This window comes from Tachysurus fulvidraco, chromosome 5, assembly GCF_022655615.1.
Source record: "Tachysurus fulvidraco isolate hzauxx_2018 chromosome 5, HZAU_PFXX_2.0, whole genome shotgun sequence".
Taxonomy (NCBI): Eukaryota; Metazoa; Chordata; class Actinopteri; order Siluriformes; family Bagridae; genus Tachysurus; species Tachysurus fulvidraco.
The window spans coordinates 29,531,360-29,555,033 of NC_062522.1; the positions used below are offsets into that span (position 1 = coordinate 29,531,360).

Consider the following 23,674-nt stretch of genomic DNA (forward strand, 5'->3'; position numbering starts at 1 on the left):
TTAACACACACACACACACACACACACACACACACACATTTTATATATATATATATATATATATATATATATACACACACACAGACATATACATTATATATACACACACAATGTGTGTGTGTGTGTGTGTGTGTATATAATTATATATATATATATATATATATATATATATATATATATATATATTACACACACACACGCTGGGGGAACGCAGGCGGTCGGGTGAAGAAGAGGGGGTCGGGTGAAGAAGTGGGGGTGGGTTGGGGGCAGAGGGGCGTGTGCACTGTGAAACAACAACAACATCGGAAACACAAACCGAGCTCTGAGCTATTAAACCTGAATGGTTTCATTTTGCAGATTGATGGAAGAAACCAACGTTGCACTCCTGATATCAACGTGTATGTTTACAGGTGACTTGAAACATCACTGAATTATTCATAAACAATCAAATAAAAAGTATTAATAAACAGTCATTATTCAACCACGATCCGTTTGGATAATTACAAGAACACTGTAATCACAAGGCATGTTCACTCTTATTAGTTCAGTGTCTGGGTATATTTGTGCAACAATCCTTCATCTTTTTGTGATTATATACAAATCAATGGTGGCTCCATAGTTCAGTTAGAAGGGTTGAAGCGTGGAGTTCTAGTAGCAGCAGCTTCCTACAGTCAATATGTCACTAACTGTTATTGTCCTTAATGTGCACTGCTGCTGGTTTCATGTTCTTTCTGGGAAAAGTGTGTATGTGTATACAAAAGTGAACATTGTGTAGACATTGTCTACTTAAATTGTCTACTTAAAATATCTCCCACACTAATCAATGTTATTTACTTCACCTGTTAGTGGTTTTAATGTCAGTGCTGATTGGTTTAGCATGGGTGTAGTGTGAACCTTGTGTAGGTGGATTTTAGTGCATAGAATAGACATTATGTAGGTGGATTTTGGTGTGTAGGTGTATTTTGATGTATAGAATAGACAGTGTGTAGGTGTATTTTGGTGTGTAGAATAGACATATTGTAGGTGGATTTAGGTGTATAGACATTGTGTAGGTGTATTTAGGTGTATAGACATTGTGTAGGTGGATTTTGGTGTATAGAGTAGACATTGTGTAGGTGGATTTAGGTGTATAGACATTGTGTAGGTGTATTTAGGTGTATTGACATTGTGTAGGTGGATTTAGGTGTATTGACATTGTGTAGGTGGATTTAGGTGTATAGACATTGTGTAGGTGGATTTAGGTGTATTGACATTGTGTAGGTGGATTTAGGTGTATAGACATTGTGTAGGTGTATTTAGGTGTATTGACATTGTGTAGGTGGATTTAGGTGTATAGACATTGTGTAGGTGGATTTAGGTGTATAGACATTGTGTAGGTGGATTTAGGTGTATAGACATTGTGTAGGTGGATTTTGATGTATAGAGTAGACATTGTTGATATTCAGTTATATTATATAGTTGTGTATACTTGACTGCATTCCATTTCTTTTTTTGTTTCATCCACACTTCAACCAGTACACACACTAGAGTAAAATCGAGCTGGGAATCGAGGCATTTCTGCGCTCCATCAACTCAAGTGCATCACGTGCCAGTGTGCAGCTGATGAAGGACTCCTGCACGAAACGTCCTGTTTCTAATCAAGCTTTGTGTACACCAGACGTTTTCCAGCCTTCCAGATTATTAGTGTGTTAGCCTGCAGGTTCGGTCTGTCAGTTCGCAAATTCCCATATGGCTATCGACTATTAGTGTTCTTGTAAGGCCATTAGTGTGAAGTTTATCTCTCGTTTCTCTGTACTTTCCAGGAAAGGTGCTGAGAGTGAGTGTGTCAGACACAAATGCCTCCAATTACAGTTTCTTTTGATCAAAAACGTTGGTGACATGTAGTAGTGTGTGTGTGTGTGTGTGTGTGTGTGTGTAACAATCTAATACCGTGAGTTATGATATTCTTCCAAGTCCATCAAGCCTTAATTTCAACTACTAATAAAAATAAACTAATGTTGGCAGACTAATTTGTCCTGATTTGATTCATTTGGTTTTTTTTACCAAGCACATTTTCACTTTCAGAAATAAACAGGGAAAAACCGAAATCTTCACCTACGCTTAGAGAAGTGAAAGTCAGCCGGCTCGATAAGAGCCGAGCTTTATGTTCCACCAAAAAATAAATAAATAAATAAATTTTTTACAATTAAAACAAGTATTCATATATTTCTTCCACTGCATCACAGCTTTTAATGTGTATTTCGGCAAGGCACTAGAAACTCGGCTGTACAGAGCAACATGCACACGCACACAAAACCCCAAACGTCGGTAGCATTTTATTTTCCAGTGAGCTACAACCTTATTTAAAAAGGTGAGTATGTGGTAGTTACTAATCACTGCTATAGAACAGGCGTAATTTTAAAAGTAGATTCTAAACCGCGTTAAGACCAAAAGTACTTCTCGACCGGATTGATTAGCGGAGCTGAATAGGTTTATAATCCTAAAAGTCCTGAGCGTGATTTCAGTGACTTACAGTAACTGTGGCTATCAGAAACCACTGATCTATCAACGGTTGCTCTAAACACTAATAACCGGTCTTTACACTCGTGGTGAGCTCTGAACCTTGTAGAGGAGGAGAAGGAGCTCTGAGAGCAGAAGACCACAATGGCTTCCACTTCTGTCGGTCAATAACAGAAACCTGAGGCTACAGCGTGCATTGAAACAGGAAGTATTCATACAGCGTTCGGAATGGTTTAGTATGTTTCCCCCCCACACGTTGTATTCAGATAATTACTTACTTATTAAGAATGTTGTTATTGTGCTGCTGAACAAAAATAGTTTACTATGCAGTTCCAACAGCCACCATATACTCACCTGTCTAATAGAAAGTATTTCAGACTGTACAATAAAGTACAACCGATATACGACTTGGTGGAGAAAAGCAAATCAGTCTCGAGCGTCCACTCATTCGTGCTATAAGCAAACCTGACTTTACTGCAGAATGGAGTGAATAGGAGTGAAGACGGGGTTAACATGGTGTATTAAACAGAACACTTGTAATATATATAGATTTAAAAAAAAAATAAAAAAATGCTTCGTCATCAGCGTACGCATTAGGACACGTTTTGAAATGCCCTCGAGTACCTTGCTGCCGTTCGGCCTTCCGCCGAACGGCAATATCGTCATAATTAATCAATGACAATTTGATTTTGCATAATATCAGTCTCTTCAGACTGCGTGATAGTGTGTCGGCTGATCCGAATGCTTGGAAATGGGTCCCTTGATATCTGCAAAGAAAGGAGTGTTGAGGTCTTAGCGGAGCTTTTATTAACAAAACAAACAAACAAAAAAAGAGCGAGAGAGAGAGATTTCCAATAGAAATTCACTATTGGATTGTCAGCTACTAGGAGAAGGTCAAATCATCATATGATATTAACACACAGAATTCAGGTATCAGGAGAACATCTACGGTTTTATCCGTTATGGCGTGATAAACAAATCGACTCAAGAAGTGCTGTGTGCGTGTGTCACGACCTCGAGGCGTTATATATCGCTATGGAAGAGGTTTATGATCCACTTTCTCGGAGCACTGTGTATATAGTGAGTTTGACATGGAGCAAGTCCACTGTTACCCCAGTACAAGAGTGATGTGTCCCATCTGTTTGGATGCTGAAACCCATTTTGTGATAACGTTAATAATAATAATAAAAAAAAAAAAACACCACCATATTGCTTTCACTTACAACGTGAGAGTAGAATCTAAGAATCGACGAATCGTGGAGTGACGGATTCACGCTAGTCACATGATGTATTTCTTAATCTTCATCAGTAACTTCATGATATTTAATGAAATTTGATCTGTTTGGCTCTGATCAGCAGGATAATGCTATAATATCAAAATGCCACATCGGAGCATTAACAATAATATATTTTGCATTTAGTCGCCTAAAGAAAACTGACCTGTAATTGAACAATGCTGCTGCACCGAAAGGAAAAGGCAGGCGCTGCGAATCTGGAATTGCGAATTACCTGGAGAACGAGGCTATTAAACACTTTGGCCTTAATAAAGTCCTTACAGGAGGCAGCAAATCGGCACTCGGTGTAAACCGCATGCCATTAGAATCCATTGTACATGTCAGTGCTGCTGGAAGCCGCCTCTGTTCTCCATTTGTTCTCTCTGGAGCCCTCACTGTGGTCCCGGACCTCTAATTCCCTCGTTGTGCTCCGTGCCCCACATCTGATAGAAATGGGTGAAGTCGACGTAGGGCGGCACACGGCCCGTCTCGTCCGGCTGTGCCGCCTGGCTGGCGCGCTGTCTGAAGAGACTGCCGTCGCCAGAGCTGGAGCTGGAGCTCTGCGTGTGTGTGTTGGACTGCAGCGTAGCCGTGGGACTTTGCCTGCACACACGGGCACAGACACACATTAAGGCCTTATGATGGGTTATAAAATAGTGGATGTCTACTAAAGGAGTTAGGGTGCTCCAAGGACCTATTAGGCTGTTGTGTGTATGTTTGTGTGCATATGTTTATCAGTTACTGAACTGTATATAAACAACTGTATTGGTTTCTACCTCAAATCTGATCTAATAAACCAGTAATTGCTGTTAAGCTGCACGTTTAAGTGAAAAGAAATCTTAGTGGTTTCTAACAAAGGGCCAAATTTGTAGTTGGCTCATAAGGTGCAGCTTACGTTCTGCCCTCCCCCTGCTGTAACGTCGCAAGAACGTGCCAAGGAGTCGATCCGCAAACATTTCCGTTTCGATTTAATATTACGCTACTAAGATTATTAGGCAGAATTCATGAGCCGTGTATTTCTCCTACACTTCAATGGTTGGAAATTGTGTCATCTGTTTAAGGTAACTTTCTACCAGCAATGACATCTACGCAACAGTGAACGTCCTCAAAAGTAGCTCTGAACGCTTGGCTGAGATAAAATAAAGAAATGTAATGAATAAACGTGCATTGCTATTTAATAGTCTGTGCTGGAATCGGTCTCGGGAGAACGGCTCATGGCCTTAAAACGAATCTTCATACAGAAACCGGGGAAAAAAAACACAGACGACGTGCAATGCTACAAGGACCACTACGTCAAATATTTAGGGACGGTTTAATGGAAAAGTGGACCAAAGATAAAGCTTTGAGGGGAAAGAAATGGACGGAACCATACCCAGGAGTGGGGGTGCCTCCATCCAGAGTGGAAGCTGTGTTGGTACCGTTAGTGAGCGTGCCCTGGGCTGGCATGACTAAAGACAGCGTCACGCTCGTCTTACTGGTGCTCTGGGAGTTTGAGTAGGGCACAGACACCGGGTAGATACGACCACCTGAGGAGAGAGAGAGAGAGAGAGAGAGAGAGAGAGAGAGAGAGAGAGAGAGAGAGAGAGAGAGAGAGAGGAGCAGGTTGTAAATAGTAGAAGTAGATGGTATTGAGAAGCGAATAGGGGGAAGGGATGTTGCAATGAGGGAGAAATAAATGAGGGAGAAATCAAAAAATAAAAAAAGGTCAGAGAGGAAGGAAAAAAGAACAAGGTGAATAGAGGAGAGAAAAGCCATTAAAGAAGACAGACAGAAAGAGGGCAAGGACAAAGTGTTTAGGGTAATAAAGGAGGTATAAAATAGATGAAAGAGAGAAAATGAGAGAGAGAGAGCGATCAGAGGAGAAAGGCAGAGGATGTTGAGTAAAGATGGAGATGATACATGAAGACGTAATGGAGATGATACATGAACAATTCACTCTCGACGATCCCTCGGCTATTCCCTCTGTATTGATTTTTACACACTATACAACCTGCACATTACAGAAGCTGTACTTAAAGCTGTACTTCAAAACAGAACGAGATTCTGATCCGAGAGTGAAAACGCGACACAAGTTCACCGGCCAGTTTATTAGAAACACCCGATTGTTCAATCGGCCAATCACGTGGCAGCAACGTGGCCGTAACATAAACGTCAAAAAAATGTGATGCTAGAGAATTTATACAATCAGTGAGTGGCGCTTTCTCTGTGTGGAATTGCCTTGTTGATGAGAGAGATCGGTCAGAAGGGTCGGAGCTGAAAGGTGATCGACAGTAACATCTCAGAACGCTTTGAGGCAAACGGGCTACAAAAGCAGAAGGCCGCGTCAGGTGCTAGAAACCGGATCGCCTGGTCTTTTAACACCGGCGATCAGAAAGACTATTATGCTTTCTTTTTCCAGATGTGGCTCATCATCACTAAGGGTTCGTCAAGGTGTCAGAGGCCTTTTTTTTTTTCCTCCACAGCCTTAAACCTGTTACATCTGAAAAGCAAATGATTTCAGGCTGACAACGTAATTACCGTGAAACCTTGCGCATACGCACACTCATGACAGGACCGACCCCGCCTGTGCAACTGTCAATCACTACAGAGTCATACGTCGATCGGATCGAGTGCTGCAATTACTGAGAGAGAGAGAGAGATAGAGAGAGAGAGAGGAAAAAATGCTCCTTTTACAAATTTTTGTGAGAACTCCTAGCCTTGTACCCTGGTGTTCGCTTGCTTTAGATTTTAAACGGCATAACAACAGTCGTAACACTTCTGGGATTTGACCTCCACCACCTTCCATTCAGTGGTGCAGAACTTTAATTGCTGAACTAAAACTCTTATTAATCTGCTGCTCTCAATTATGTTTCTGCTCTTTCGATTATGAAAACTGGGGAGAGGGAAAAAAAACAAAAAACTAAAAACTAAGCTAAAAGAAAGACAGACGGATGCGAAGGTGTTGCTGCTTACTCTCATGTAGGAAGCAGTGCAGGTGCAGACACAGGAAGTGGGGGAACGATGAAGCTACTAATTTGTGTAGACATTTCAAATACAAGCACGTAGGGTTTTGTAGCATTGCGTTGTGTTCTGAATCATTATTAGCACCGTTCATAAATATGCTACTAAGAGAGAGAGAGAGAGAGAGAGAGAGAGAGAGAGAGAGAGAGAGAGAGAGAGAGGGAGAGAGAGAACAGAAAGAAGAGAGAGCGAGAGAGAGAGAGGGCGAGAGAGAGAGAGAGAAGGGAATAGAGAGAGAGAGAGAGAGAGAGAGAGAGAGAGAGAGAGAAGAAGAGAAGAGAAGAAATATTGACCACCCTTGAAGGAAGATTCTAAATGCATGTAATATTATGGTTGCAGTATAAAGATGAGAGATGCTGCATGTAGTATAACTGTGTTCTTTTTTAACCCCACTGAAATCTGAGATCTGTTGACGTGAAGCTGAAAGTGCTTGCTTTGGTTTCTCATCTGAACATCCAAGCACAGGAATTTATCTCCCACTGGCCGGTGATGACTGAATGTGCTCTCAGGCTGGTGCCAATGACACACGCCGCACAAACCGCGGAACACAACAGCTGGCTTGTTGTGTCAGGGTCGTTTGGCCAGCGCTCTCTTGATGACGCCATCTTGTCCACCAGAACATACCGACGTCTGATTAAAACCTAGCTTGTAACGCCAACTTTTAAATACCGAAAAAAGACATCTGGATAGAAACGGAACGCAGAATATACGGTTATGTAAGACACAGAGAGAAACCTGACTGACACACACACACACACACACACACACAGGGAGAGAGGGGCAGAGAGCGAGGTATGTTTACCTTGCGTTGGAGTTAGCGAGCCGTCGGATAGAGGGTAATTAATGGTGCGAATGAGCAGGGTCATGTCCTCGTGGCGTGAACACTGCCCCGCTCTCTGTTTGGCGTAGGCGTCGTGATGAAGACGCTTTACGCGCTCCACCACCGACTGGGCCGCCGCCTCCACGTTGCCCTGTTGGGTCAACTCTGCCGACACCATGGCAACGATATCCTGAAAGAAGGAATTATGGGAAATGGAGTCCATTAGTAACACCGATGGCTAATAACATGGCTAATCACTTTCTCAGCTCATCTGAAAGGCTTGTTCTTTTGCACCTTGATGCCAACAGCTATTATATTACACACGAGTCCGGTCTGTGTCACTAATCATGTTTTATTTGACCTTTTTGACAGAATTTTAACAAGCAACACAGGCACAAAAGTACACTAGCCTAAAGTAATTAAAAGCAGCTACTAATCTACTTTATCTGGGTTATGCATCTGATATGTTTATACGTTGAGGATTGTTTTCACGGAAAAAAAAAAAAAAACGGGAAAAAATCGTGTCTGCTTCGATTTTAATCAGTGTTACTATCTTAGTTCACACTTTCTGGCTCTCTAAAAGAAAGTAAAGAATTGTGAAAATGCGTAAACGTTTACTGTGTGTGTTGGACCCTGACGGATATCGACGAAGAAGGAAGGAAATTAGTTAAGAAATAAATCAGAATCCATCATTTGCTATTGTGATTAATCACTTTCCGATTCTGCTACGTTTTCGTTCTAATCTTCCTTCTTCACTTTAACCTACGTTGTAATTTAACACCAGGAAGTAATAAAAGAAGAAACCTCTTTTCCTCTAAAAACCATGGCAACACTGGTTTGATTTGACTTTTTATTCTATTGCTAGATCTATTTGGATTGTAACTACTCGTAATAAGCGCTCTGTATTGGTCTTTCGACTGATATTGACAATGGTATTGACTATCTGAGGACTTTTTCCACCAAACTCACTTGCGCACATTATCGATCTTTAACACCTAGAATGCTAAGTTCACACACACACACACACACACACACACACACACACACACACACACACACACACACACACACACACACACACACACACACACGCTGACTCGCAGCGCCAAAGCGACCGGCGATGGATGACTTTCGATGAGAGCCTCCGGTGACTTCAGGCGACATGAGCAGCAGCGACTGTTGGTGACTAAATTTGTGTACAACAAACTCCTTGTCCTTCGTCTTGTAGGATGTGCGGATAGACACTGCTGAATTTTACATACAAAACACCAAATCTCCACCGGGATCGTTCACTTCAGCGGTAAGAAAAAAATTGGCAAACAAACACCACCAACAAAAAATTGGCTGAACAGTAAATATGGCTGAAGACTAAAGTAAATGCTTCCGTGTATTGGTTATAAATACAGCGGTGAGTGTTTCAGATCAGTAGGAGCTCAAATCTCTGCGTTTCTAGTGATGACAGTGGTAATTAAACTATCATAAAGCGTTAGAAACTTCTAGAATCTTCATTTGATTGGCAGGGTATCGAACGGTGCTACGGTTATATTATTGTTGTCCTGTCATAAAGGGTGTTGGCTTGCTGTTCTTATTGCTTTAATTAAAAGTGCTGAAACTTAACGGCCCGGTGGAAGTACACGTTATTCGTGCTTGTTGTCATGGTTACAATTCAGTACAGTTGTAAAGTGTGAAGCAAAAATGAACACCACAAATCTGGATGGATTCATTTAATCAGACACAAATAACTATATATATATTATAATAACTTTATAATATTAAAGGTGGGGTCTCCGTTGTTTGAAAGCCAATGCCTGTATTGATAGCTCCGCCCACACATACATACCTAACCCAGGCGACTAATGGAAAGAAATATGTCTTTATCATAGCTGAAGGGAAGAACAATACGATTGCAGATAAACAAACAAGCAAAAATGACACACAAGCAGAATCATGCAAAGGACAAAGGCATATATTAGTTCTGCGAAACAAAGCAAAACCAACGTTACTCACGTATCGAGAAGGAAAAATGGCGTCCCATCGCAGGCTTTCCCGCTCCTTCAGTTCTCTCCAGCGCTGGAAAGCTGATCCTATATTAACACGGGTCCTACTTCTTGCCTTATCATAAGCTTTTCTTCGCTTTCTTTCTTTGTTACATGCGCACTGAACACTCTCTCCGCCCATATTGACAAGACACGCCCCTTTCTGCTCATTGGCTACACGTTAGTTATGTGTTTGTTTTGTTTGGCGGCCCAACTCAGTTTTCTGAAGCATTTCTCAAACAACGGAGACCCCAACTTTAAGACATGCATGAGAATGTAGGAATAGATTATGTAAATGAGAACACACCTGATTGGCCTGCTCAGGTCCATGAGCCGCCTCCAGGGCCTTAATGAGTCCCTCTGACATCAGCAACAGGAAGCCTGTGACTCCATCCAACGACTGGCCGCCGTGAATCTCGGGCTCCGCGATGATTGGCTTACTCTTGGCCGCACTAAGAAACGGACACGTTAAATACATAAACCATGATTTCTTTTCTTTTGGCTTCCAGAAGGCAGGGAATGGAGGAGGTTTGGCTTTAAAGGTTAACGGCAGGATAACAGTCGAGAGAGAGAGAGAGAGAGACCCTTAGACAAAGACACAACCACAATCGGAGAGAGACAGAGAGAAAAAGAAAGAGAGACGATGTGGTTTATGTAGAGGCAGAGATAAGAACAGACAATGAACAGGTGCACGCTGCATCATACACTCAGAGACTCAGCTTTTCAAGCAGGATATAAACCGACGTATTCTTAAATGACATTCGTGAAAATATGTTTAGTTCTGAAAAACCTTTTCGAGCAACTCCGTAGCACTGTTATATATGGACAATTGGTTATATTTGAACGAATGATTTATTCTGAACGCACACATGAGTGTTACGAGAACGCGACGAGTTTGAAAACTCGAGACGTGAATATAACGAGGTTGTAAATGAAGAATATTAAGGCTAGCTATTCGCTTTGGAAAAATGGGAAAATGAGATAAGAGGAGGAGGTGGTGTGTGTTTACGGCTGCCGATGTTGTGCAGCGACTGATCTGACTGACTGATCGTTTTTGTGGACGTCACTGAATGCAAATCTGCTGTGCTGTGAACAAACTGATTTGCGTTTACTATTTACCAACATATCAACACATGACAATCAGCGTTAGTAATACTTACCAGCACTAAGAAAACATTTACACAGTAAGGAATGAAGTACATATTTGGATGATAATGCTGTTCCTAAGTCTACAATTTAACACTTGTTTCATCAGTGTCACATTTAAAACAAAAACGGTTGCCATAACCAGCATTAATCACCCATCTACATTAAATCAAATACAAATCAGCCCCAAACATAATTCTCTGGATAATAATAAATATTATTTTCAATAAAATGTTTGAGACTTTAATGAAATGAAAATGGTGTGTTTTTGATTTTTTTTTTAGCTCTAAGAAAAGTCTGAATACCTTTACGGTATTTCCTCTGAACCCACCTCAGGACATCGATGTCTGAGTAGCTGAATTTCACCTTGTAGTCTCCGATCCGCCTCAGACTGCTCTGACCTGCAATTATCCCCATCTGTCTGAGCCGATTCTGGTCCAGGCCTGGGGGGGGGGGGGGGGGAGAGAAAGAGAGAGAGAGCGAGAGAGAGAGAGAGAGAGAGAGAGAGAGAGAGAGAGAGAGGAGAAAAAAGAGAGGGAGGAGAGAGAAGAGAAAGGGGGGAGAGTGTGTGTGAGAGAGAGAGAGTGAGAGAGATGAAAAAAGATAAGGGGAGAGAGAGAAGATCTAGAGAGCGTGGGTGGCGAGAGCATATCCCGCTTGTGGTCTCTGTTGGGTTCGTTTCTCTGCGTCGATCGAGCTCTCTCTCTCTCGCTCCCTCCTCCCCCCCTCGTTTGTCTCTCGCCTCCCCCTCTTCTCCGCTCTCTTTTCTGTTTCTCTGCTCTCTCTCTCTCTCTCTCTCCACTCTCTCTCTCCTTCCCCCTCTCTGTTTTTTGCTCTCTCTCCCTCTCTTTTCTCTCTTTTTTTTCTTCCTTTCTTTCTTTCTCTCTCTCTCTCTCTCTCTCTCTCTCTCTCTCTCTCTCTCTCTCTCTCTCTCGTCTCCTTCCCCCTCTCTTTTTTCTCTCTCCTCTCCCTCTCTTTTCTCTCTTTTTTCTCTCTCTCTCTCCTTCCCCCTCTCTTTTTTCTCTCTCCTCTCCCTCTCTTTTTTCTCTCTCTTTGATCTCTACTCTCTCCCTCTCCCTCTCTTTTTCCTCTCTCGTCTCACTCTCTCTCTCTTTTTATCTCTATCTACTCTTCATCTCTTCTCTGCTCTCATCTCTCCTCTCGAGAGAAGATATTCCTCTAAGAGAGAGTTTTTATCTAACTATGAAACATACAGAATAACAGATGACGACCCACACACTAATGTGCTTGTGTGTGTGTGTGTGTGTGTGTGTGTGTGTGTGTGTGTGTGTGTGTGTGTGTGTGTGTGTGTGTACTCACCTAACTGAGCCAGTCTGGCCAGCTCATCTTCATTGTCAGTTGTGTGGGCACGTCCAATCTGAATCACCTGATTCTGACGGTCACTGGTGTACTTGCAAAGCAGAGCTCGATTGGTGCCTGAGTAGTGGAACAAACACCCACACACATACACACCCACACACCCACACACACACATACACACACACACATACACACCCACACACACCAAAATGTTACGCAGACTGATTTCAACGCAAATTATTTCAGCATGAGGTGGTGTAATGCATTTCAATCTTTTCACTCTTTCACAGTAATCATCAAACACATTACAGCAACCTGTCGTGTTACGCAGAAACTCGAGCAATAGAAGCAGGTCAACTTTCTGACTGTTACAAAGCACTACATCTAGAGCTGCTCATCAGTGTACTGTACAACGAAGCACCGTTGGTTTGGATTCACTCCATTTTCAGATCATCCCAAAAATATTCCAATAGATGTTTCTGGTTGCCCAGATGTGCTCTGTTCCTTTGGCTGTTTTAACAATAAACAGTTCGGAATGCCGCCTCTTGTTTGAGGCCAGGATTTCACCTGACAAAACCGCATTTGCTGTTCAAAAGTTTAAAGCAACCTTGACCAGGACCAGAGCGCTGTCTACTGAGGAAAAACTGAGTCGTTTTAAGGTTGAGATTTGTTGTATAAGCAGAGCCAAAACAACAATTTGCCAAGAATGTTCGGTAAAGCAAAGAAACCACTGGTGCAGTACCAACCAAACAGGTCAGTCATAACAACTACAGTTTCCAACAGAAACATTAACGAGAGCTGTGAAGAAAAGCCCAAAAGCAACAGTGAGTAAAATCACCAACTACTGCTGCTATTACATTAAGTGTTCGTTCCAGTATTTTTGTGCATGCCTATAGAATATACGGTATTATAGTATCTTGTAGTGTTTGTTTTGCACCGTCTTCATGTAGCTCTGTGTTGTCCTACGTAGCCCTGTCTTTGTGTCAGCTACTGTATATGGTTGAAACGACAATAAAAGCATCTTGACTCGAATTCACCCTCCATGGAGCAGGTGTGAATTCATCACAATCCACCGTTCAGAGAAGACTTCTAAGGAGATACCTCAAACCTCTCGGCGGTGAGAGTCGGAAGGCCAGATGGTACTTTGCAACCAAAAACCAGAAATTAGACACAAAGTCGAGAAAGAAAATATCCGCTGTGTTCCCACACATACAAGCTCAGCGGTTAAGGGTTGGAGGTAATGTCACGGCTTGGGCTTTTATGGCTTTATTGATGATAATAGCTTAATTGACCCAACTGATCATGTATTTAACTTCCTGAAGAGGTGACAGCACCCCCCCCCCCATCCCCCAAAATAAAATTGCTGGTCTCCAAAAAAAAAGTTCCATGTTCGCTCAGTCTATGTTGTTTTTTCTTTAAACCCAGATATAAAAGACTGAATGCAGGTTTTTTTTTTCCTTCTTTCTCCTCGGGGAAATCAGCTCTCACCACGTTACCATATCTGTCTCAACAATTACCAAAACGGCCTCACCTACGGCAATGCGCCACTTTGACCACGGCTTGACCTTTTCAGAAAGTCGAACGCACATGCAAACCAGAGAAATGAGGGATAATATCAAGAAGAAAAACAAAAAGGCAAAAGGTCTGTGTGCGTGCTGTGGAAGCAATGACACACTGCTATCCGAATACGTGGCAAACAATCTGATGTGTAGAAGTGAATTTCAGTGTCTGATTATTATCAGTAAATGACAAGAATTTATATCCAGTGTATACTGAAGTATTTATATCTATATTTAGAAAATCCAAATGTTTTTAGTCAACGGTTGTCAATGGCGTGACCATTTCAAAAGACAACTATATTAGAAAGATTTGAATTTGTCCAAGGATATATTTACCCAAATAATTTACTGTTTTGTTGCGATACTGCTATTTTCTTCCAGTATTGAACAAGTCTGTAGAGTCTGTGTAGGATTATATCAAATGTTTGAAACTTCTTAATAATGTTTTTAACATTTATGATATTTTTGTGGTTTATCATCTGTGTGTGTGTGTATGTGTGTGTGTATGTGTGTGTGTATGTGTGTACGTACCCACGTTAGCGATGTATAGCTTGTTGTTGAGAATGAGAGCGACTATGGCCGTGGCTCCTCCAGCCACCTCCTGCTCCAGAGTCTTCAGCCTCTCTGCAATCTTCTGACTCTGAGGAGACAGCTGGTGGAACATCACCCCCTGCAGGACAAAAACGAAAACAACATTACTTAAATTACGCTCTTGAGACCCTGTGCCTTGAGAACATATTCGTACCTTACCAGAGGTGGGAGTAAGTCACACATGTGCAAGTCACTAGTAAGTGTCAAGTCATGAATGTCAAGTCAAAGTCAAGTTCAGACTTTTTTTTTTTGATATGTCAAGCAATTCTCAAGTCTCAAATTTGCGACTTAAGTCTGACTCGAGTCAAGTCAAGTCCCCAAGTCTCGGAGTCATTTAACTCAAGTCCGAGTCAAGTCTCAAGTCATGAATGTCAAGTCGAGTCGAGTCTTTTTTTAATATTTGTCAAGCAAGTCTCAAATTTGTGACTCAAGTCTGACTCGAGTGAAGTCCCCCCATCCCTGAGTCATTTAACTCAAGTTCGAGTCATCTCAAGTCATGAATGTCAAGTCAAAGTCGAGTCTTTTTTTTTTTTTTAATAGTTGTCAAGCAAGTCTCAAATTTGCGACTTAAGTCTGACCCGAGTCAAGTCATATGACTCTAGTCCCCTATCTCTGTATCTTACAGTCTAATACACTGCTCACGTTGCGCGATTATCTTGTGCGAATAGGTTAAAAAAATACTCAAGAAGAAACTCGAGCATATAAACAAGTGCAGTCTGGATCTTAGCTGGCTTTAATTTAGCTAATGATTTGTGTATTTCTTCTGGTACGCCTTAAGCTATGCATTGGGAAAAGTCTGGAAGGAAAAGTCTGTGTACTCGGTCTGTGAATCAAATGTGGTAACGTAATAATTATACATGCTCCAGGATACTCGGCTTGGACAAAAGTTATTTCCTTTATTCAGTATTGAACGAAAAACTTGTGTAGAATTGATTAGTATTTCAATACCGGGAATGCCATGACCTCTGGTGTAATGCGCTGGCGCAGTGTGTAGCACTTTAATCGCGGCTTTCTCATGTTCACAACCAACAAAAGGAATTTTTCTATTCATGAATTAGCTTTGTGTGTGGGACCTTGAAAGTTGCTGCTGTAACCATTCTCTTTGTTGTGTGTGTGTGTGTGTGTGTGTGTGTGTGTGTGTGTGTGTGTGTGTTCTCGCCTCTGGGATTTGCACTTGAAGGTTGGCCTTTTCTGCCAGTGCGTCATCGATGGTCTCAAAGTAACTCTTCTCCACTACGTCAAAAGCCTTGAAGACACCGACACAGAAAAATGGAAGAAAGGAAAGAAGAAAAAAACATCACTTACACATTCATCGAAACTGAATAACGATAAGTTACATCTAGTTTGTCGTCATCTCATTCATACGAACATCTGGAAGCTTCCTTAAAGAGTCCATTTAATTACATATAAGCTGGCCATAAATTGTTTTGGTCTTCAGTATTTTTTAATGGACAGTGTAGGTTATATGTTTAGGTGTGCATGCAAAAGTGTCAAGTGCAACTGTTTACTTTTACTAAGACAACCTGAAAACAGTAAACACATCATGTTTACTGACATATTGTGGCTTAAGTGTAAATTATACACTTACCAGTGCAATACTTGACAAACCTTCATGAAAGGAAGCCTTATCTTTACAATATAATTCTTATTATCTAATAAAGACTATGATAAAACAAATAATTTTAGTAAAAAACATTAAGATTTAATTAATTGGACAGCACATCAGCATATCTCTAGTCAAACCATTATTATCCATGTTATTAAACATAGAGAAATTCTGTTGGACTGAATCACTGACTGGCTGACTGACTTACTGACTGAGCTACAGATCGACTGACTTACTGACTGAGCTACCGATCCACTGACTTACTCACTGAGCTACCGATCCACTGACTTACTGACTGAGCTACAGATCGACTGACTTACCGACTGAGCTACTGATCCACTGACTTACTGACTGAGCTACCGATCCACTGACTTACTCACTGAGCATCTGATCCACTGACTTACTGACTGAGCTACTGACTTATTGACTGACCTACTGAAAGAATTTTTGACTGGCTGACTGACTTACTGTCTGTGAGCACTTACTGGCAAACTTACTGGATGACCGACTGACTTACAATCATACTGAATAATTTGACCATATAACTGACAGGCAGACGTGTTGAAAGAAATTGCTGATAAACTGACTGACCAAATGCGCAACGTACTTATTACCGAATCGACTAATTGATGAATCAGCTGATCTTTTTTAAACAGACTGAAGGCCTTATTGTTGAACAACTGACAAATTACTGAAAAATGATACAACCAACTGAGCCATTTGGTAAAAGACGTAATGTCCAGGATAACAGATCGATTTACTGACAGCCTGACTGATTTGTTCTCCAACCCACTGACTGAATTTCGGGCCCATTAACTGACAGAATTACTGTCCAAATGAATTACTTCCCAAATGACTGACTTATTTTCCAACTAATCATTTAGTGACCAACTAACTAACTTATTGCGGCATCTCAACATTTGTGTAGCACTGATCTTGGGGTCTAACTTCTGAGGCTTTACCGGTTAAAAAGCTGATGCATGTTGCTCCACAGTTTTTATTCATTCAAATGAAATAGACAGCTGCCCAAGCACACAGAGACTACTGTGATATTTCCGAAACAATCTTTTTTTTTTTTTTTTTTTTTTAACTTTGGTTGATTCTGCTTAAGTGAACAGCTACCTGTGAGAGGATGCGCCGGACGTCTGCGTCAGAGTGACTGGATTTGAGCTGGCCCAGAAGAAGCTCTGCAGTCAGACACTGAGACACAAAATTGGCCACTCGGCTGCCGTCGTAACCGTTAAACACCCCATACAGAAAACAGGACTCGGTACTGTGGGGCAAAATGAATAAGGAAGATTTAATCTTTCCTATTTCCTAGACACACAATGTCTGCATGATATGTCAACATATTAATGTATAAATTAGTCTATTTTTGAGTGCTGGGATCAATCCACTGGAACATCCGCTGGATCTGAATCAATTCAGTCTGCCAGTTGGCCAAAGGCTGTTACACGTCCTCATCACCGAAGCTTCTGTTTTGTGTTTCATGACTGACCTGAAGCGGAAGTGCCCATCCTCATTAGGGTGCATCTGGTTGCTTTTGCCATCGGGGCTGTACACGCAGTTTGGTGCCGTTCCCACTCCACACAGCTGGCACAGCGGCAGGTCATCTGTCCAGCTCTGGTGCTAAAACCCACAGAACCAAATCCAGAACACGTCGTTAATACATTTCAAAAACAAGCTGATACGTCCAGGAAGTACAAGTACTAGTATAAAAATACATTCTAAAATGACTATAGGGATTAAATACCTAATATAAACTTTTTTCTTTCTGTTTATGAAAATTCTGTACGTTAATATTTTATTATCTCATCTTTGAAATTTGTTGATTTGTAGGTTTATACAATTTTAGGACTTCTGTTGGTCTGAAAAGTTGGTAGCTGAGTAAAGGTACAGTGTCTAAATCCAAATATCCAACATATGAAGTCAACTAGAAAGGGCACAGAAGTTATTTGGTGCCATTTGTAGTTCACTTTGTCAGTTAGTATTAAAACCCATTTGGGGTTCAACCCACAAAAGTTAGCAAACGCTAATCTGTTTCCTGTGTAACATCACTGTTGTGTTAATAACACAGAAAAAATAAATACAGATAATGGTCGCCAAAGTTACTCAATTCTATAGTATGTTATAATTAATCGTTCATATTTGATTATTGACATGTGATTAAATCGTGAAAGCAAATCAGATTGTATTGTATTCTATGGCTATTTAAATGCTAACATGCTAACTACACACGTCAACCTTTCACTACAGATACTATGTATGGAGCAGCATTTTTTTTTCACCGTGTCATAAACAGACGTTTGTTCATTTGTAAATAAATGAAAGAATACAAAGAGAAAAAGGCGACATTTCCTTATTGTTGTCTTACACTATGCATCAGAGGCTTGCGCGACGCCGCCATCTTGAAGCGGAAACGGGACTTTTAGGATTCGTATAGATTCGGAAACTTTCGGTAATCTTCGGCTCTACTACTGTACGTGGTGTACCGGCATAAAGGGGCGTTAAAATAAGATTCCGAGAATAAAGTCGTAATATGACGAGAATAAACTTAATGCTGACTGAGACAGATTATCATACATACTTATGACACCAGGTCTAATAAATAGCAAGCAGGCAGTAAATCCAGAGCCCGGAAACAGTGCGCACGAGACGGGAGTTACTGTACACCTATTTCGCTCGCGCGCACACACACACACACACACACACACACACACACACACACACACACACACACACACTTCAGGGGTCGCCACAACGAATCATCTCTCTCCACCTATCCGTATCTTCTGCATCCTCAACATTTGCACCCATTAGCTTCATATCCTCATTAATTACATCCATATACCTCCTCTTTGGCCTTCCTCTTTGCCTCCTGCCTGGCAGCTCCATGTCCAACATTCTCCTACCAATATACTCACTCTCCCTCCTCTGAACATGTCCAAACCATCTTAATCTGGCCTCCGTAACTTTGTCCCCCAAACGTCCAACACGAGTTGTCCCTCTAATGTACTCGTTCCTAATCCTGTCCAATCTTGTCACTCCCAAAAGAGAACCTCAACATCTTCAGCTCGGCTACCTCTAGCTCTGACTCCTGTCTCTAAACCATACAGCATGGCCGGTCTCACCATCATTTGTGGTTCATCATAGAAAATTTAAAAAAAAAAAAAAAAAATTGAAAATATTTCGGTTATTTTTTAGATTTCTTTATTGTGTTTTAAATATACATAAAATCCATTACATCAAAAACAGTAGCACTTAACAGACCTTAACTTTCCTTTTTTTCTGTAGCTATCTAGAATAACACAGAGAAGGTCACACAATTTTACAGAACTACATAGTTTCATCTGCCAACTGTTTTATATTGATTCATTTTAATATGTATTATTCCAAAATAAAATCATATTTTTTTGGACAAGTTCAGAAATGAATGTTCAGTACAGAGAAAGAGAGAGAGAGAGAGAGAGAGAGAGAGAGAGAGAGAGAGAGAGAGAGAGAGAGAGAGAGAGACGTTCACGTAAATACAGGAGGGACGAGCGAGAAGGACACCAGAGTTTTTATACTTTTCACATCATAATGTTTTAAAATAAAGTTTTATATTCAATTAGAGATTTACATATATACTGTTATATGAAATGACACTGGAGCAAAGAGTCGGTTCCTTCAGAAACATTCAGCAAAAAAATATGGCCTGAAAAAAAAAAAAAACAATGACAACCATCATCTTGAAAAATAAGCTCCACTAGCACAGAAAATATGGATGGATTTCAATAAATAACTTTTCATTTTTACAGCCATGACTATTCAAAGACGCTTATGTGACTATGAATTATTTCAATTCAGCGATGGCTGATACTGGAGAAGAACCTAAGTACGAATACAGGGATGATGATGTTGAGATGCCAAGCTGCAGATGCTGATGCTGCCATTGTAAAAGTTAAATAATCGCGGTTTGGCTTTTTATCTTCTACATGTGGAACTACTGAACAGTTGAGTGGTCTAAACAAGACCGCGGCCTGATACCGTTTTTACGTACTCTTGTCGACTTCTCGTCCAAAAAAAAAGCTAATAATGAATAGATATAAAATAACCCTTAATATAAACAGACATCAAGAATCCCGTACACCATTGTGTTCAAGCAACACATATCCACTGCTATGAGAACAATTTCAAGTGATTTATTCCAAAGCATTGAACTCTCGTTTCTGATTGTACAGAAGTTGCTGATTAATTTATTAAAACAGCAGTTGGGACAGAAGTTCCAAAGGTTGAATATTAATGCACGGTGTCCCAAAATCCTTTATACACACACTTTTCAGCAAAATGAACATTTATTCAAAAAAATCCCTACAGTACTGCCATTTCCTTGTGAATACATACAGACGCCCTTAATGAAGAAGGCAACATACAGCTTCCCTATCCATCCAAAACAATAATTATTTGCTATAAGAAAAATATATATATATAAACTATTGTATGTATTGTATTGTATGTATTTTGGAAGACAATTGCCTAAAAAGTGTTCATTTCCCTATGTATGGAGACATAGCATGCTATAAGATACATTACTACATTACTTTTCCCTAGAAATGTCTGTCAGTGATTTCTATAGTGATCTTTCATTATAATTGAATTAAGAATGTGTGTAATTGTTGAGTGTTAAGTGCTGACGTGCATTTTATTTTTTTTTTTGTATTTTGAAGGGGTCTTCAGGGTCAGTGCTATTCTGAGATTTGTCGTGTTTTTGCGAATGCTCCTCAACCTAAAATCTTACAGATTTATATAGATCTATACGGATAAAAATGAACACGTCGTTCTTTAACACACTGAAAAAAATGAATCGTTGGCAAATTGCTGCAATGTATACCGTTACATGTAAATAACGAACTTCCTGTTGTAACAGCCCTCAATTTCCTGTGGATTTTTTACTTACAGAAACAAATTCGAATTTCTACTTATTAATATTTAAGTAAGTATTACTTAAAGTTGCTTTGTGGCATTGACAACAAACAGCAAAATGTCTGCGGGTTATTTAATAAGCTAGCTCGATAGCATGCAAGCTGCCGCAGTTAGCAAACGTTATCGCGTGCTAGTTAGGAAAACCGGCTAGTTAACGGCAGCACTATACGACCAAAAAGAAGGGATCGTGTGACGTAGCCGATACGCAGGTACAGTAGAAGTAGTGAAGTGAAGTCGACAAGAGCACGTTATATGCGTTTAAAGCATATAGTTTAAAACATAGACCGCAGAGTTATTCTTTCAGAATTACCCATCAATACCCATCCTATATTTTTGTAGTTTCCTGTACAATTAGTAATAAGCCCGTTGTCTCGATGGTCTCAGTTAGCCAAATAACTTCTTAAAATGGGTAATATCCGAAAGTTATATATATATAAACACTCATAAGTCTTAAAATGCACAAAATGATCATCGCAAACGTTTTTTTAAACAAACTTACTTTTCTATTAGATGGCAGCTTCGTAGCTTGACAGTAGTATTAGACGATCGCTGCCCTTGAAAGTCCTTTATTTTCACCAAAAAGGCAGCATCATAGTCGCAGAGCACTGTTTACACACGGTATGGACAAGATGCCGTGCCAAATCCGCCGAACATTTACAGTGGTGAAAGATTATAATGCGGAAGTGGCGATTATGGCGTAAGGGCAATGGGGTGACGGTTTTGCTTTTCAGTGAGGCACGTTTTCTACACGTTACAAACTAATACGGATACGGACTGAATTTTTTTTTTTTAAACTGGGGATTTGTAAGATCTGATCCAATACAAGATGCGGAATTAGTGTAAATAGTGTCATTTTGTTCAGCATGGCCTCTGCTGCTGTGCTTGCTTAGTGGCAGAACATATGTCTATAATTAGTAACATCAAGAATAAGGTTTGGATTACTCAGACGACACACCAGATAAAATGAAGTTTCAAGGCAAACTGGTATAATTGCGTACTGTATACCTTTTTAAAGGCTAACATCAGTCTTTACTTTTTCTCCATTGCTCTTTCTTTCAAATCTAAAAAGCCCAACAGTCATAATGGTGACACTCAAAAAAAAATAAAATAAAATAAAATAAAACTGTCTAGATGGCTGAGAACATTCAAAATTTGTCAAATTCATGGTGATGGCTGTTGAACAGCTCTTAGGGTGTTTCCAGACCTGTGCTTTGTTCCGAAACTAGGAGACAAATTGTTACAGTACCTATCCTTCTCTCCTTGGCTCGGTTTGCTTTCACATGGCAAAATTTTAAAGCTTACCGCAATGTTTTTATATAACTCGCGAGTATGTGAGTAAACTGCGCTCTCATTGGCCATAGTCTATCTGTTTATGTTCTGGGGTTCTGCTCATAATGCTCATCAGTCAATATGGATACTCAGCTGCTCTGTGAGCTTACCGTGGCTTTTATCTATATTCGCTAGAATTTAGCAGTTTTAAAAAGAGTCAAAGTTTCACCAGACATGTTAACCTCAAATTCATGTTGCTAGCTATTAGGCCTGTTAGCTAAACAGACGTGCTATGTAACAGGTTACATAAGGCAGTTCCCATCATGCATTGCTATACAGGTTCATTAGATCAGACTGCATTCTCAGCACAAGTAAATTGCTTCGGAGCACGATTGCCATGTCGATGTATGTCTAAATCAACCGAACCAAGGGAAAAAAACGCACCAGGTTCCGAAACAAATGCTCTAAACAAGCCAGGTGTGAAAACCCCCTTACAGAACTCCAGAAGTAACACAGCTCCATGTTGCCTTTCCTTCATGTAGTTAGTAATCCTGACGCTGGTATCCTGCAGGCCCATCAAACATTCCTTCTCCGTTGGGTTGCTGGTACGAGCCTGTTCCTACAGGGCTCTCGGGCTCTTCGCCGCTGGTGAATGCACTGTATGGAGCGGCGGCGGCATCTTGGCTGGGGTCGGTGTAGTCCTGTGAGAACAGGGCCGAGTCCGCACCCAACTTGAAACGCTGGAAAGCCAGGAAGGACTGTCCTGCCTGAAAACGGGGAATTCAGGTTGCAAAGGGGAATGGAAAGCAGAATAGGTTGTAAGCAAAAAAAAAAAAAAGAAAAGAAAGGAAGGAAAATATGAATTCATAAGGATAAATAAGAATTGATAAGAAAAAGGTTAAATCGTGGAATTTGGGTTTAAATCATTGTGTATGTGTAAACAACGATGATAGCAGATACAAACCCACAATCCATGAAAGAAAATGGTAGCAAAAGTGTAGTACGTAAAAGCAAATTAAAGAAGGATTTGGTGTAAGGATAAAGAGGGAGAGAGACAGAAAGGCGAGAGCGTTATTAGTACAGCGTAGCAATTAGTGCAGTACAACGTTAAGAGGACATTAAGCAAAGAGCTTATCTGTGTATTTATATTGCAGATACATGCTGTATTTTAAGAGGAATTCACTTCAACCTCAAATGATAAAAAAAAAAAAATTGTAAAACCTGGCTATATTGCTTTCATCGAGCCTCATTTATCAAACTGGAATACAAATTCATTTCTAAAAAAAGAATAAATAAATTATGCATTCATAAAAATGCAGTTGGTTCAGAAAAACATTTGTATCCCACAAGAGCTTGTTTAAATTCACAGACGAGGAGATTAAATAGAGTGACAACCGGCATGTGTTACAATTTTATATAATGGGAACACTGCTAGGTTTGTGGGTGTGTCAGCTAGAAAAGATGGATGCAGATATCAAGATGTTGCTATTGTTAGATGTTGCTTATTATTAGTTTTTTTATTATTATTATCTACAATTAAACTAGCTAACTGTCTGTACATAATACTACATCATCGCACAATTAAGCAAAAG

At 40.4% G+C, this 23,674-nt stretch overlaps 1 protein-coding gene across 4 annotated transcripts in view; it reads right to left on the reverse strand.

Moving 5' to 3' along the window:
* Window positions 1–3,283: 3,283 nt before the first annotated feature.
* The window catches only part of tab1 (TGF-beta activated kinase 1/MAP3K7 binding protein 1), a 30,549-nt gene continuing 10,158 nt past the window's right edge, over window positions 3,284–23,674 (reverse strand). Inside the window, exons 1-11 of one of the 4 annotated variants that reach the window (XM_027133589.2) lie at window positions 18,226–18,409; window positions 17,350–17,480; window positions 16,974–17,124; window positions 15,405–15,491; window positions 14,186–14,324; window positions 12,096–12,212; window positions 11,107–11,218; window positions 9,937–10,081; window positions 7,576–7,783; window positions 5,146–5,299; window positions 3,284–4,376 (exon numbers count right to left, since the gene is read on the reverse strand). In XM_027133589.2, the coding sequence (XP_026989390.2) occupies window positions 4,166–4,376; window positions 5,146–5,299; window positions 7,576–7,783; window positions 9,937–10,081; window positions 11,107–11,218; window positions 12,096–12,212; window positions 14,186–14,324; window positions 15,405–15,491; window positions 16,974–17,124; window positions 17,350–17,480; window positions 18,226–18,258 (1,488 nt within the window). In that variant the 5' untranslated portion in view covers window positions 18,259–18,409 and the 3' untranslated portion in view covers window positions 3,284–4,165. Of the gene's footprint in view, window positions 4,377–5,145; window positions 5,300–7,575; window positions 7,784–9,936; window positions 10,082–11,106; window positions 11,219–12,095; window positions 12,213–14,185; window positions 14,325–15,404; window positions 15,492–16,973; window positions 17,125–17,349; window positions 17,481–18,225; window positions 18,410–19,285; window positions 22,850–23,674 lie in introns of those variants that run through there. The other 3 variants (XM_047813575.1, XM_047813576.1, XM_027133681.2) reach the window with 3 other exon arrangements.